The sequence below is a fragment of the Mobula birostris genome, chromosome 14 (genome assembly GCF_030028105.1).
Source record: "Mobula birostris isolate sMobBir1 chromosome 14, sMobBir1.hap1, whole genome shotgun sequence".
In the NCBI taxonomy this organism is placed as follows: Eukaryota; Metazoa; Chordata; class Chondrichthyes; order Myliobatiformes; family Myliobatidae; genus Mobula; species Mobula birostris.
In genome coordinates, this window is record NC_092383.1 from 59,023,614 (window position 1) to 59,036,807 (window position 13,194).

At 37.8% G+C, this 13,194-nt stretch overlaps 1 protein-coding gene across 8 annotated transcripts in view; it reads right to left on the reverse strand.

The window, feature by feature from the left end:
* LOC140209923 (neuron navigator 1-like) overlaps positions 1-13,194 on the reverse strand; it is a 672,220-nt gene that overhangs the window by 63,957 nt on the left and 595,069 nt on the right. For all 8 annotated transcript variants that reach the window (XM_072278589.1, XM_072278590.1, XM_072278591.1 and 5 more), the window contains 4 exons: positions 8,184-8,362; positions 6,096-6,249; positions 3,202-3,370; positions 320-417 (listed from right to left, as the gene is read on the reverse strand). In XM_072278589.1, coding sequence (XP_072134690.1) covers positions 320-417; positions 3,202-3,370; positions 6,096-6,249; positions 8,184-8,362 — 600 coding nt within the window. The remainder of the gene's footprint in view (positions 1-319; positions 418-3,201; positions 3,371-6,095; positions 6,250-8,183; positions 8,363-13,194) is intronic.

Genomic DNA, 13,194 nt, shown 5'->3' on the forward strand with positions numbered 1-13,194 from the left:
AATCCATTTCCTCTCCCTCTATGAGGCTCTGCTTAATCTTTTCCAGCAGGACTCCCATCCCTTAGCTCAGCCAGCAAACAAAGCCCCTCCAATTGAACAATCGGTCATGTATTGGCATCTCCATGTATCTTAGTGTTCAGCTGGCCTCACTGGCAGAACCACAGCCTGAAACAGAGGAACCATTCTTCTCTCTTTAGTCCCCGGTATTATCCCTTTACAAAAAAATGTTCGTGGATAATGAAGAATACAAGATTTTGCCTTGTACTCATGAATGTTCAACACTGAACCCAAATCATCTTCATATTAATATCTATCTTACTTCATTACAAATCTGCTCTTCAGTCAGCAGGACTACAATTCGAACATTTCTTTCTTCCTTCGAGGAAGAGCTGGTCACCCCATCCATTGGGGATGTATCTGAATCAGAAAAGGAGGAAAATAATGTTAACAAGCCTGAACAGGACCAAAGCTTCATCAGAATTTTCTCATAAATAATTCTCCATCTTGTTTATATATAGGAATAAGAAAATATTCTTTCTACAGAAGTAGCCACTAAAATCAAAACAATTTATTAATCTCGACTTAAAATGTTCACAACTGGATATCATCAATTGAATTATAAGCTGCACCACTAATTGAGATAGTATAGCGTCGGCTGTGCTGTTTTTAATTTGAAATTGAAAATTGATTTAATTTTCAAATGTTACCATTATTATGCACACAAAAGCCAACACAGGGTGTGGTGCAGTTCTTTAGGGATAATGAGACAATGGCAAATCATTTCTCTCCCATTTCAAGTGCAGCCAAACAATCTAAAGTATTTATTCTTGTTGAAATTAAAAGAAAATATCTGTCTTTTCTATTTTAGTATGCATAGAGAAATTATACATTTCACCCCCACAGTAACTAAATTTAGTCTGATTTCTTCTGCACACAGGCACACATATTGCTGTCATTGATTCTGATACTCAACACCAGGAAAGACAGGGCTGCTTTGTTTTGCTCTTATATTCTTTCCATGTATTTAATGTTCAAATTATGTATTCCAAGAAAAATAAGAGTACAACTTACAAGAAAAACAGCAGCAACTATAATATCAAACCACTAATTTATAGAGTTCTTGGTAAAAGATATTTGTCATGGCACTAAAAACATGAGGTTTCATTGATGGCACCTATTGCAGTGAAAAACACCAAATCTAAGTACTGACTAAGTGCAAATTTCCACCAGAATTGTTTAGAGCATAGATCAAAATAACTATTAGACAAAACTTACATCAATTTATTAGCATGATGATTTGAACACATAATTATACATCTAAGATAGATTTAGAATGATACGCTCAGAAATAAATCTTATAAGTCTGTGTAAGTGTTTTTCTCTCACTAGGAATAACTCTACCCAATCTCATTCTGTTACACGGTTCCTATACCTTTGGATTAGGCATGTTAAGAACTCCACTGAATTACAAAAATCAAAGTTCAATCCAACTCTTTTTTGGTACATAAAACAAAAATAGAAGCCTATAATTCTGCTGCATTAGCATTTAGAGCAAGGTTAGTTTTTTGTATTCAAAATAAAAATGAATTAGGCGATATATTCATAAAATTAAGAATGTTTCCGCTGCATTCTTTACACTTTCAATTGTTAACACCTCAATAAAGAACAAATTCACTTCTGAATGGACTGATAACAAAACAACCTGCATAAAGGAATTCAGTCCTAGAAACACACATTTGTCTTTATTGCATAAAGCACTGCCCAGTAATAACATGAAGGTGGCAATTAAGAGGAAAGAAATGGATGTTTTAATACAAATGGCTGAATCTTTGATCCAGCCATTTCATTTGGATGAGAATCAAGTGGGTTTTATTATGGATGTGCAACACTTTGCACCTCAGGTTGTTTCACTGGGTTGAATCTTACCTCATCACACTGCCTAGAATCATCAGCACTGGTATCCTCCCCTCACCCACCCCACCACCCATACTTACCTGTCTGCCTCTGGCAAGTTTACCCAAAGTAGCCAGCAGTACATTCAGCCCAGAAATACCAAACAAAACCCTTTGTCCAGAAGCATTTAAAATTAATTAAAAATGTAGTCAATTAAAGGAACACATCTGCATCAGGCACCCAGCGCTTTATGGGTACATGTTTCAGAAGATGCCTTTCAGCAACATTGTTCCTTAGACTCGCGCAAAGGCATGGTTGTTCTGGAGGGTGACCTACAACGGCTGTATCTTTAATAACATGACCTAATTTTTTGGACATTTCTCCAAAGGGACATGATGCCAGGAAATATGTTGTATCTTGCTTGACTGATGTGGAAATAGAGTAATTAGTTCAAGGCTGATTCACTGAAGGAAGTGCCTTACTGAATATCCTGAGTGGCTCAATTCAATCCAAAAATAGTCATAATCGTGAGTTCCACTTTGAAAGTCAGTGACCCTCCATCAAGCTTTATTGATAAACCCGCTCCATGAGACTAAGTTTCTAGGTCACAAGTCTTGTCAAGAGATAACAAATGAGAACATTTCACAATTTCAACCCTAATTATTTTGTAGTGGCTTATACAAATGGAATTCCTCCTTATTCTTCCTTAAATCATTACAAATACACAATGGACAAAATGCACTCTGCTTGTACAAGGGGAGGTTTTCTTCAGTTCATAGTTAGAGCAGCAGAAACATCTGGGCATTGATAGTATGAAAATTAGCTGCATTGAAGTACAAGAATTTATAGGAGTTCACACCAACTTCTTCCTCTAAATTAAACAGCAGTTCAAATTTGTTGCTTTACAGTGTGTTCTCCTAACCGAGTCAATGTTGCAATACCTAGTGCGTCCAGTTGATTTAATGAAAGCTACCCTTCTACACCTCATTGAACTGAGACAAAAGATACTAGGCAAATATTATGAGAATCCCCACTAACAGGTATTTATGATACTTAAATGTGAAGTCAAGTGATTGAGCCTTTGAACCCAATCATGCAGGTATCACTGTCTGATAGTGGGTTTCAAGTATATTGATTAATTATGAGAAAGTCCCATGAAAGACTAACTAAAAATAGAGGCTGACTAGAATCTTAGCAATAGTCCAATCAATCAACCTTCCATTATAGAACTCATATATATTTCTAATTTGTAATAATATAATTGAAAGATACAGATCTGAGAATAGTATGAATTGTATTTAAGATTACCTTGGTCAACAGAATCTGTAAGACTGAGACTGAACGAATGAGCTAAGGTGAGCCCTAATGATCGCCGAGGAGACGACGTGGCAGAAGATAATGCTGCAGCCTGTGGAGCTCCTGTACCTGTATCTGCTTTAAGACGGTCATTTTCCAGCTTCAATGCTTCAATTTCCACCTACAAAGACAACATGATGCAGTAGAAATGTCCACTTAGGGTTTGCTGTGAAAGTGAAGGCAAAGTTTCCAAACCATAACAAAACCAGGAAACTTAGCAAAATCCAGATTTTCTGATATTATTTTTATATAGCAGTGATTTAAATATTTAAATTAAAATTATTGTTTACAGCCAAGCAAATAACTGACTAAATGTGGCCTTTTATTTCTAATGCTGTTAAAATGTAAATCCTTTTCTGAGGATTTTGTGATGAATGATACACAAATGAAAAATTTCATCAAATGTTGAGAAGGTAACTAGGTTAGAATATTGAATTTGGTAGGTGCATGGGAACCTGCAGCTTCTCCGTTAAACCTGCTTCCTATTCATTCCTTTGAAAATCATATTAAACAAATTTAAAAACTGTTAAACTCTGCATTGTTACCCCAAGTGAAAATCTGTATCATTCAGTAATTCACCTCACGCTATGTAATTTTGTTACATAATTGACATAATTTTAAATGAGTAATATTTCACTTGTACAGCAAATAATTTCTTTGAAAATTTGGTTCAGGTAATGAAACAGTAAAAACACTTAAATTTGCAAACCACAGCTCCCGCACAACTTATAAAGAGCCTATAAAGATAATGCTGTGGTTTCACATTATTGACCCAGGTTAAACAGATTTCATCAGAATGTTAATTGGCTGCAGTAAAGTTCATATGAATATATTTCAACTCCTTTGCTATTTGATTTTAAAATAACTAACGCTGTGACTCTTTGCATTTGTTAAAATGTCACAGGGTTTGTGGTGTAATAATTTACATATACGAATGGATATAACTTTGTGAGATTAATTCTCTATTTCATAAGTCATGATACCATCTGGGCTGTCAGGTGCAGTCAGAGAGATGTCTCTTCACAGGAGGGAGGGAAGGACTTGCTTCCAGTGACGGTTTAGAAGAGCTAATGTGTAGTAGTAACATGCAGGATGCTGGGGGGAACTCAGCAAGTCAGGCAGCATCTACAGAGGAAAATGGGCAGTCGATACTTTGGGTTATGACCCTATATCTGAATCCATGTGAAAGGTCTCAACTGGAAGTCTGTTGTGTCTCCAGGAATGGCATGTGTTTGGTCAGCCATTCCCTCGGCTGAGAGGTTAAAGTGAGTCCAAAAGTATCTAATTAATATGACAACAATTAAAGCTGCTATTTCATTTTATAACCCATACATCAGCAACGAGCTTACTGAGAGCAGAGTCTCAACCCAAAGTGCTGGCAATTCCTTTTACCTCCCCCACCCCCAAGATGCTGCTCAACCTGCTGAGATCCTCCAGTGATTTGCTTTTCTCTTGCTCCAGGTTTATGCATCTGCAGTCTTTTGTATCTTCACTGAAAGCAGAACATGTCCAAAAGGTGAAGTGGCTGAACTTACCCAAATAAATACTCCCTGAATCCTCAGGATACTGAAGGTGGGAGACAATTTGACATCACAGAAACAGGTGCTTCAGCTCACTATATGTATCATTGCCAGCTGTTGTATCTATCTGCATTAATACTATTTACCAACTTTTATGTTTCGGTGATTCAAATACTTTCCTGGATGTTTTTTAAATATCATGAGGAAATCTGCTTCCATCACCACTTCAGGCAGTGAATTCCAAACTTCTATATCAAAATATTTCCTTCAGATCCCTTTTAAAATTTCTCATTCACACCTTAACCCATGCTCTCTCATGTTAGACACACCCACCATGGGAAAAAATTTAGCATCAAACCTATCCAAGCCTTGCATAATTTTATTTATCTCCAACACAATACGCCTGCCTTCGACCCCAAGGGTCCCAATTTTCTGGACCAACCTGTCATGAGTGAACTTGATGTCATGTTGGGAGAAAAAGAGTAGTTTGTAAGAGAATTAATTTATTCAGAAACAGGCTCAAGTCATGTGTAATTCTTTAAAATTTCATATTTTCTCATTCTTACAGTCTGTGATTCCAGCAATGATTCTGCCACATTTGCTAACATGCTTACACCATAGAGACCATCATCATTGATTACAACGGTCACCATCTGCTGCACATGCAAATAATGATTGCTGATAAACATTGAAACTTTTAATTGCTTGCCAGGGGTATTCCTAATACTGAGAATTAGAGTCATGTGAGACTGCAGTTCATCATAATCTTCAAAATAATTTTGTCTGGTTATCTAACAATGACTTAAAAAATCAATTAACTTTCAGCACATTGGGTTCTTTCAATTGTATGAATAAGGTCAAACACACAGTCAAAGACAAATAAGAGAATGCATGTTACATATGTTTGAAAAGGTGAAACAAAACTAATGATATTAATAAAACAATGTGGGCTTTAACCAACTAAAGAAGGCTTAGATATTCACAGATGCTTAGTGTAGAAAATATCAGCATGTCTCCAAGTCCTGCCAAAGGCATATGAGTGCTTAACTTCTCAAGTTGAGATTGCAGCCATTGTCAGATTGGCAGGCCAGTCAGGAAATAACTATGAATCAAATATTGGTAGCTTTGTCTTCAAAATGAAAGAATCAACAATGCTAACAAATGCTAGCAATTCCCACACAAGTGTGTTCATTAATGTTGCAGCCCACAATAATTTAAAAGAGTACTTTAATCTCTTTAAAAAGAAATCCACGAGATAAACATTTACCGAGAAGTAAACTCCTCATTTTTGTCCAAATATATTCACGTTTACAATATACAACACACCTGCATGTTGTGCATGGCTTCTCGCAATTGCTCTAGCTGGTGAGCTGAACTAAGAGCTTCTAGGCGAATATCTGTTAGTTTTCGTTCCTTCTCCCACAGCTCACTACGTAGGATTGACACCTCCTTCAAGTCAGTTTCATTGGATTCAAAGGCCCTAGGTTTAAGAGAAATATTTATTATTTTCTGTAGAGCAAGACTGATTTCAGATACATCTGTTTTAATTCATTAGTACATTAGATGTTATTAAGTTTGTAATCATTTTTGAATTCAAAATAGCATAAATAGCATCTTTAATACAGAAAGACCCTTAATGTACAGTAATCAAAGGTTTGTCACTAAGTTTAGACAATAATATTTTAAGACATAATGGCCAAAGGCATGAAAAACAAGGTTGCATATTATGCTCTTCCCACCTCCCAAATGCCAGGTCATTCTCCCTCTCCCCAGCACACAAAATGCTGCCATGATTACTTCTTTCCCACGACCCCAGAAGAGGCATGAACACAGATAATGTCAGTAAGTGTACTAACGCCCCTGAGTGATGGTGCCCTGGGTGGAAATGACTGAGAACTTAAAGTTCTCTGGAGAAAATAACACCAATAACTTGACCTGGTCCAGCCATGTGGATAGTATCGCCAAAAAGGCACATCAACATCTCTATTTCCTCAGAAGGCCAAGGAAATATGAAATGTTTCCAATGATATATCAAATTTTACAGAAGCAGCACAGAAAGCATCCTATCCAGATGCATCACAGCTTGATGTGGCAAGTGTTCTGCCCATGACTGCCCAAGAAATTGCAGAGTTGTGAACACAGCCCAATCTATCATAAAAACCACCCTCCCCTCCACTAACTATCTACACTTCCCGGTCTTGAGAAAAAAGCCAACAAAATGCAGAAATTACCCATCCTGGTCATTCTCTTCTCTTCCTCCCATTGGGCAGAAGATACAAAACCTTGAGAACATGAGCCACTAGGGTCAAGGACACCATCTGCCGGACTGTTATAAGGCTCGTAAGTGGATGTCTTATACACTTTATGAACTTGATCTCTCAATGTACCTTTCATGGTCCTTGTATTCTTTTTGTCTACCTGCACTGTAACTGTAATACAATACTCTGCATTCAACACAGACTGGGAGACCATTTCGCTGAACACCTACACTCCATCCGCCAGAGAAAGCAGGATCTCCCAGTGGCCACTCATTTTAATTTCACGTCCCATTCCCATTCTGGTATGTCCACCCATGGCCTCCTCTACTGTCAAGATGAAGCCACACTCAGGTTGGAGGAACAACACCTTATATTCTGTCTGGGTAGCCTCAAACCTGATGGCATGAACTTCCTTTAATGCCCCTCCTCCCCTTCTTAACCCATCCCTTATTTATTTATTTATTTATTTATTTATTTATTTATTAGTTAAAAATTTTTCCCCCTTTCTTTCTCTTTTTTCTCCCTCTGTCCCTCTCACTATGTCTTCCTCTGGTGCTCCCCTCCCCCTTTCTTCCCCCATAGGCCTCCCATCCCATGATCCTCTCCCTCCTCCAGCTTTGCATCCTGTTTGCCAATCAACTTTCCAGCTCTTAGCTCCATCCCTCCTCCTCCCCCTCCCACTTTCAAATCTCTGACTATCCCTTCTTTCAGTTAGTCCTGACGAAAGGTCTCAGCCCAAAACGTTGACTGTGCCTCTTCCTATAGATGCTGCCTGGCATGCTGCGTTCCACCAGCATTTTGTGTGTGCTGCTTGAATTTCCAGCATCTGCAGATTTCCTCGACTCTGCATTCTTTTCTTGTTTTTCATTTTGTTGTAACCAATGTACTTCTGTATGAACTGATTTGTCTGGATGGTGCACAAACAATGCTTTTCACTGTATCTTGGTATATGTGACAATAACAAACCAATTACCACTCAACAAAATAGTCCACCATGGTCAATGTTGTCCCATTTCAGTTTACCAATATGTTTCATGCTTCACTTTATTTTCTATATATCAAAAGTAATGTGCTAAAACCATATCAGGTGCTATAAAAATGGAAAACTTTTGTCTTCATAATTCTGAATGTCTACATTAATAAAATTTGTATTTACTTTGTGGATGAATGTGATGGTTTCATGGAGGGAGATGATGATTCTGCATCGTCATGTTGCACTTTGGGTGATGATGGAACAGAAGAGTCCGGTGTTGCTATCTCTTCAATATCAGAATATGACGATGCTGATTTGGGTGCCTTTTTGAGGGTAAAAGCTTGCTTAAACGAGCTTCTCAGCTGAAAAGAGAATAGATTTTGACAGCATGGTACAACTTCACAAAATATGCAAAGCTGACAGCTTGGAAAGCAATGGGCTTCATAGCTACATATGTACCGTCTGTTCACAGGAAAGAAAAGCAAAGAAAAATTATGCATGTTTGAGAAAAGTTCAATCCTCAAAGCATGAAACGTACTTCATTGAATGCTTCAATATAAAGGGACAAAATGTTTTCTTCCCCCCCCAAAAAACACCATTCATTACTTGTCACAGTTCTTCTGTGTCAGAGTCTTCTTTTAGTCAGGAGGTATATTGTTCTGGGACCTCCACAGTGATTTACTGCATGTGAAACTAGCCGGTTACTTCAACTTGTCTTTAATAAGAAATTCCTCTCAGGTATTCTAACAAAAGTCATTCAATGGAAACTACAGGCTAACAACAGATGTGCTTCAATTTTAAACTTACTCTGGGGATTGAAATCCAATACCATATCATTGCAGATGTCAACCTATCCTGGAATTTCATTTGGCTTCTTTAACTAAAAATGTCCTGTTCCTTCTGAGTTCTTAGTCTTCAAGTATAAAACAAACATTGCAATTTACAATATCCAAATTTTCAATGAGGATTTTGGTCTATATTTTTAAATTGACTAATTACGAATTACAAAGAAAAAGCTCCAAGGAAAAGGAAAAATAAATCACTTAGGTGACATCAGAGAGGATAAATATCAAGATAAAAATTGTAGAACATTTGCAATTAGCTATAATCCATTCAAAAATAATAATGTCAGCAAGGTCAGTAGCAATTTTGCAAATACAAATAAGAGATATGTGATGGTTTTTAGGGCTGTCATGACATTGACTTTGGGAATATGTGGAGGTTCAATACAGAATATTCCATTAATAAACTTCAACTTGTTTTTCCTCTTTTTGCAGATGGCATTAAAATTCAATCTGCCTGAAATTAACCCAACCAGTTCTGTCAAAAATTCTCAGGCAAAACAAATGATAAGTTTTTTTTTCTACATTCCATATTTGTCAAATGCATTGAATGGGGTAAATATACACAGCAATAGAAGCAACAAATTACAATTGGCAGGTTAGACAAGAAAGGGGCATTCAACTCAAACTGCGTCTTGAAGATTTGCTCAGCTTAAAGTGATCTTTGAGTTTCATATTTTGAGTACAAGGTGAATTGTGTGAACAACTACATCAATGTACTTAAAACTGCATTACAATGTCAAAATTCAAACTAAGAAGTAACAGATTTTATTTCAATGAATGATTTTACAATTACTGCTTTAGGGACGTAATGAGTGGATACATCTGCCCCACAACTGAACAGATGATCTGGATACTCATTTCTGGGAGGACTAAATTGTTGAAGAATGGGCTTGTGAAAGTATGTGCCAAACTTGCAGCGCAATTGAGAAGAGAGGTCAAGAAATAGAGTATTTAGGCATTTCAGTGGCAGGAAACCCCCATACCTCAACAGATCTCATGCCAATGCACTGAACCTGCTGTCTGTTTCTTCCACTACTGGAGTCTAGTGGAAATGCCTAGATTTACATAGATTCCCCTGCAACAAAATGGGCCAACTGCCTCTTGGATTGCATGCAGGGGTCAAACCTGGCATCACATCCAAGACCTCATTAATTGGGTTGATAGAACTGTAGATTAGGAGGCAAAGGGAAGTTAACATGCTGAAATTTAAACTATTTCACTGCTTTATCCTGAACTATTTATGTCCTATAATGTTTTAATTAATGATTTTAATTCACTTAAAAATATTCATTTCAATTTTAAAAGGGTTTCAATGTCTTTGAATATCACAAAGATAATGAAGAACCTACAGGAATACCTGCAGCTTTTATAGCTGGTAACGCTGGGGATAGAAATTTCTTATGTTGATGATAGGCTTACCTCAAGATGCTCAGGCCAGACCACTGGATTTCTGGATGCAATAATCATTGTGATCTCTGTTTTGCATCTGAACTAGATAAATACATGGGCGGGTGGGAAGAGATTGGGGATTGGATGGCGTAATATCCCGGACAGTGATTCTAGACTGGGGACCCTGTCAGTGGGTTTCAGTTCAGTAATTCACAATTAATTTTTAAATGAGGGTGAAATCCCAGCAACATTTTCCAATATTCTACTGAGACATCAACACCTCACCATCTTTAAAAACAAAGCAAAGTTTGTAAAACTCATCTTTTGAATCTCAGCTCAATGCAGTGACCATTTCTTGTTATTCTCAAGGAACCTCACTCCTAATTGCATACCTAAGCTCAGGAGCACATCCAGGATCTTAACGACATCTCAGCCATTGTCTCATCTCTCAGTGCAATGTTCATTAGCAATGAACTTAATTATTCACTGAAATTTAACACTGTCATCTCATCACTATTTGCCTTGTTTCTAAGAATCTAATTTTTCAGGAGTTTTTCTAAGCAGCTAATTCATTATAAATCCATTTGAAGAAATTTCAGCTGCTCATCTGGTTCGCTTGGCTGTTTTCCACACAAGTAGTAGTAATCTTATTCCAATCAATCTGTCCTACTTCTCTGTCTCAATACCTTCAATTACTTACTCAAATTATGCTGAAAAAGGGACATAATCTGTCCTGATCATCAGTAAATTCCACATTCTTACATCCTTTGCATAAAGAAGTTTCATCTAGAGTTACAGAATACACGTGGACTAAGATGTTAACTGTCCTGTGCTATCACCAGTGGGACCATCAGTTGATCTGCCACCTGTCTTCAGGAGTTTCGGCCTGCTTATGATCAAGACTCCCTCGAGGTGGTGGGCCAGCAGTGCTAAAGCACCACCTCCCACTGGTGAGCTTAAAAGCTTGACATCTGCCTCTATCAGAGTTGTTGGTCGCTTCCATCCAACAGATAGTCTGCTCTTCAGGTGTCTATGCAACTACTGAAGGATTTGCAAAAGATGTATACACTGTCTGACTATCTGCCCCTCTAGACATACTTGGTCCACACCCATGCTGATCCTTTCTCTGCTGCCTCAGCTATAGCCCTGCTAGTTGACTTGATCTCTCTTCTAGGGAAGCCAAGGTCACGCAGCCACTCTGGAGAGTGAATGCAATAAGCCCACGGCAGCCTACTTCGAATCTGCCTTTGGTCATGAGGGGATATCCACTTCTCCTCAATAAATTAAAATCACTCTATCTACTCTGTCATAGACTTTCAAATTAACTACCACAATTAAATAATCAAACTTTGTAATCACACCAGTAAATATACCATTTAAACCATGCTAAGATATTTATGGATCCTGTGAACTACATTGGATCATCATCATCAGGTGCCATGCGCAGTTTGAGCTTTGACTGCCATGGCCCACACACTCCTATTTCGAGTCAAGTGGACCAATTCATTGGTATTCATTTCCAGTTCTCTGGCTGCTGTCTCCATCATCATTTGTCTTTGTATTCCTCTTGCTTTCTTCCCTTCAATTTTTCCCATAATTACCGTGCATTCTAACTCCTCTTTCCTAATCACATGTCCAATGAAGTTACATTGCCTTTTCATGATCTCATACATTATTTCTCTTTTTGTGTTTGCTCTGTTCATGACATCCTTGTTAGATCTTCGTTTCATCCTTGATATTATTTGCATCCTCCTCAAAAACCACATCTCTGCTGCTACAAATCGTTTCCTCATGTTAATAGATATTGTCCAACATTCTGAGCCATATAACATAACCGGATAAAGGTAACATTTCAGTACTCTGAGGCGGGTTGTCATGCCTAGTTTAGTATTGGTCAGTATACACTTCATTCTCGTAAAGGTGTCTTTTGCCATCCCTATTTTTCTTTCGATGTCCATGTCACACCTGCCATCTGATGTCACCTAGCTTCCTAAGTAGCAAAAGTTGTGTACTTGTTTTATGTCTTTCCCGTTTATTCTCAGCCTGCAGATAGGATTCTCCTTCTTTTTGGATATCACCATACATTCTGTCTTTTTGCAATTTGATAGATAGACCCATTTCTGCACTTTCTTCAATAATTATATCAATTAAGTTTTGTAGTTCTTCCTTCGTACTTGCAATCAACACAGTGTCACCTGCATATCTGAAGTTATTGATGTTTTCACCACCAACTTTGATTCCCAAGATGTCTCAATGCAAAACATATCCAGGTGCAGACTGCAATAGTGACCATAACCCAATAGTATGTCATGTAGAAGTAAATCTTAAAAAACTAAAGAAGCAAAAACCTGAACAATCCCTTGGCTACTTGTAATTAATTAAAGAAGAAAACTACATTGGATAGCAACTGAAAATGTGCCTTGCCATTGTGATACGCCCTGATTCAAAGGAGGAAATGCACAAAATCTTTGTTTCCAGTTTTGGTAACAAATCTAACCGCTGCAGGTCCGAGGGTATAAGCATGGGCCAGTTTTGTCAGTGGATAGCACCAGCTCAGGATGGCCAGCAATGACTGCAACTAGGCTGGGATTCTTCAAAAGATAATGCCTTGTTGGAGGATATGAAATTACTGTGGTTCAGAAGGAAGCAATGAATTCTTTCCTATTCCTCCTCACTTTGAATTTGAAAAACCACTCATCTTTCTCTCTCAACTGCTACTTGATTTCTTGTGAGAGCCTTGACTTGTTCTACTTCCCTCACTTTTACAGTGAATGGTCTCCATCATCAATCACTGCTTAAAAATCCCTCAAATCCCTTCTTATTGTCATCACTTTAAAGCTATGACCCCATATCCTTGAACCATCCACTACTGGTACACTTGTCTAACGGGTGAAAGGTGAAATGGTTACGGGGAACACCTTCACTCAGAGGGTGGTGAGAATGTGGAATGAGCTGCAGCC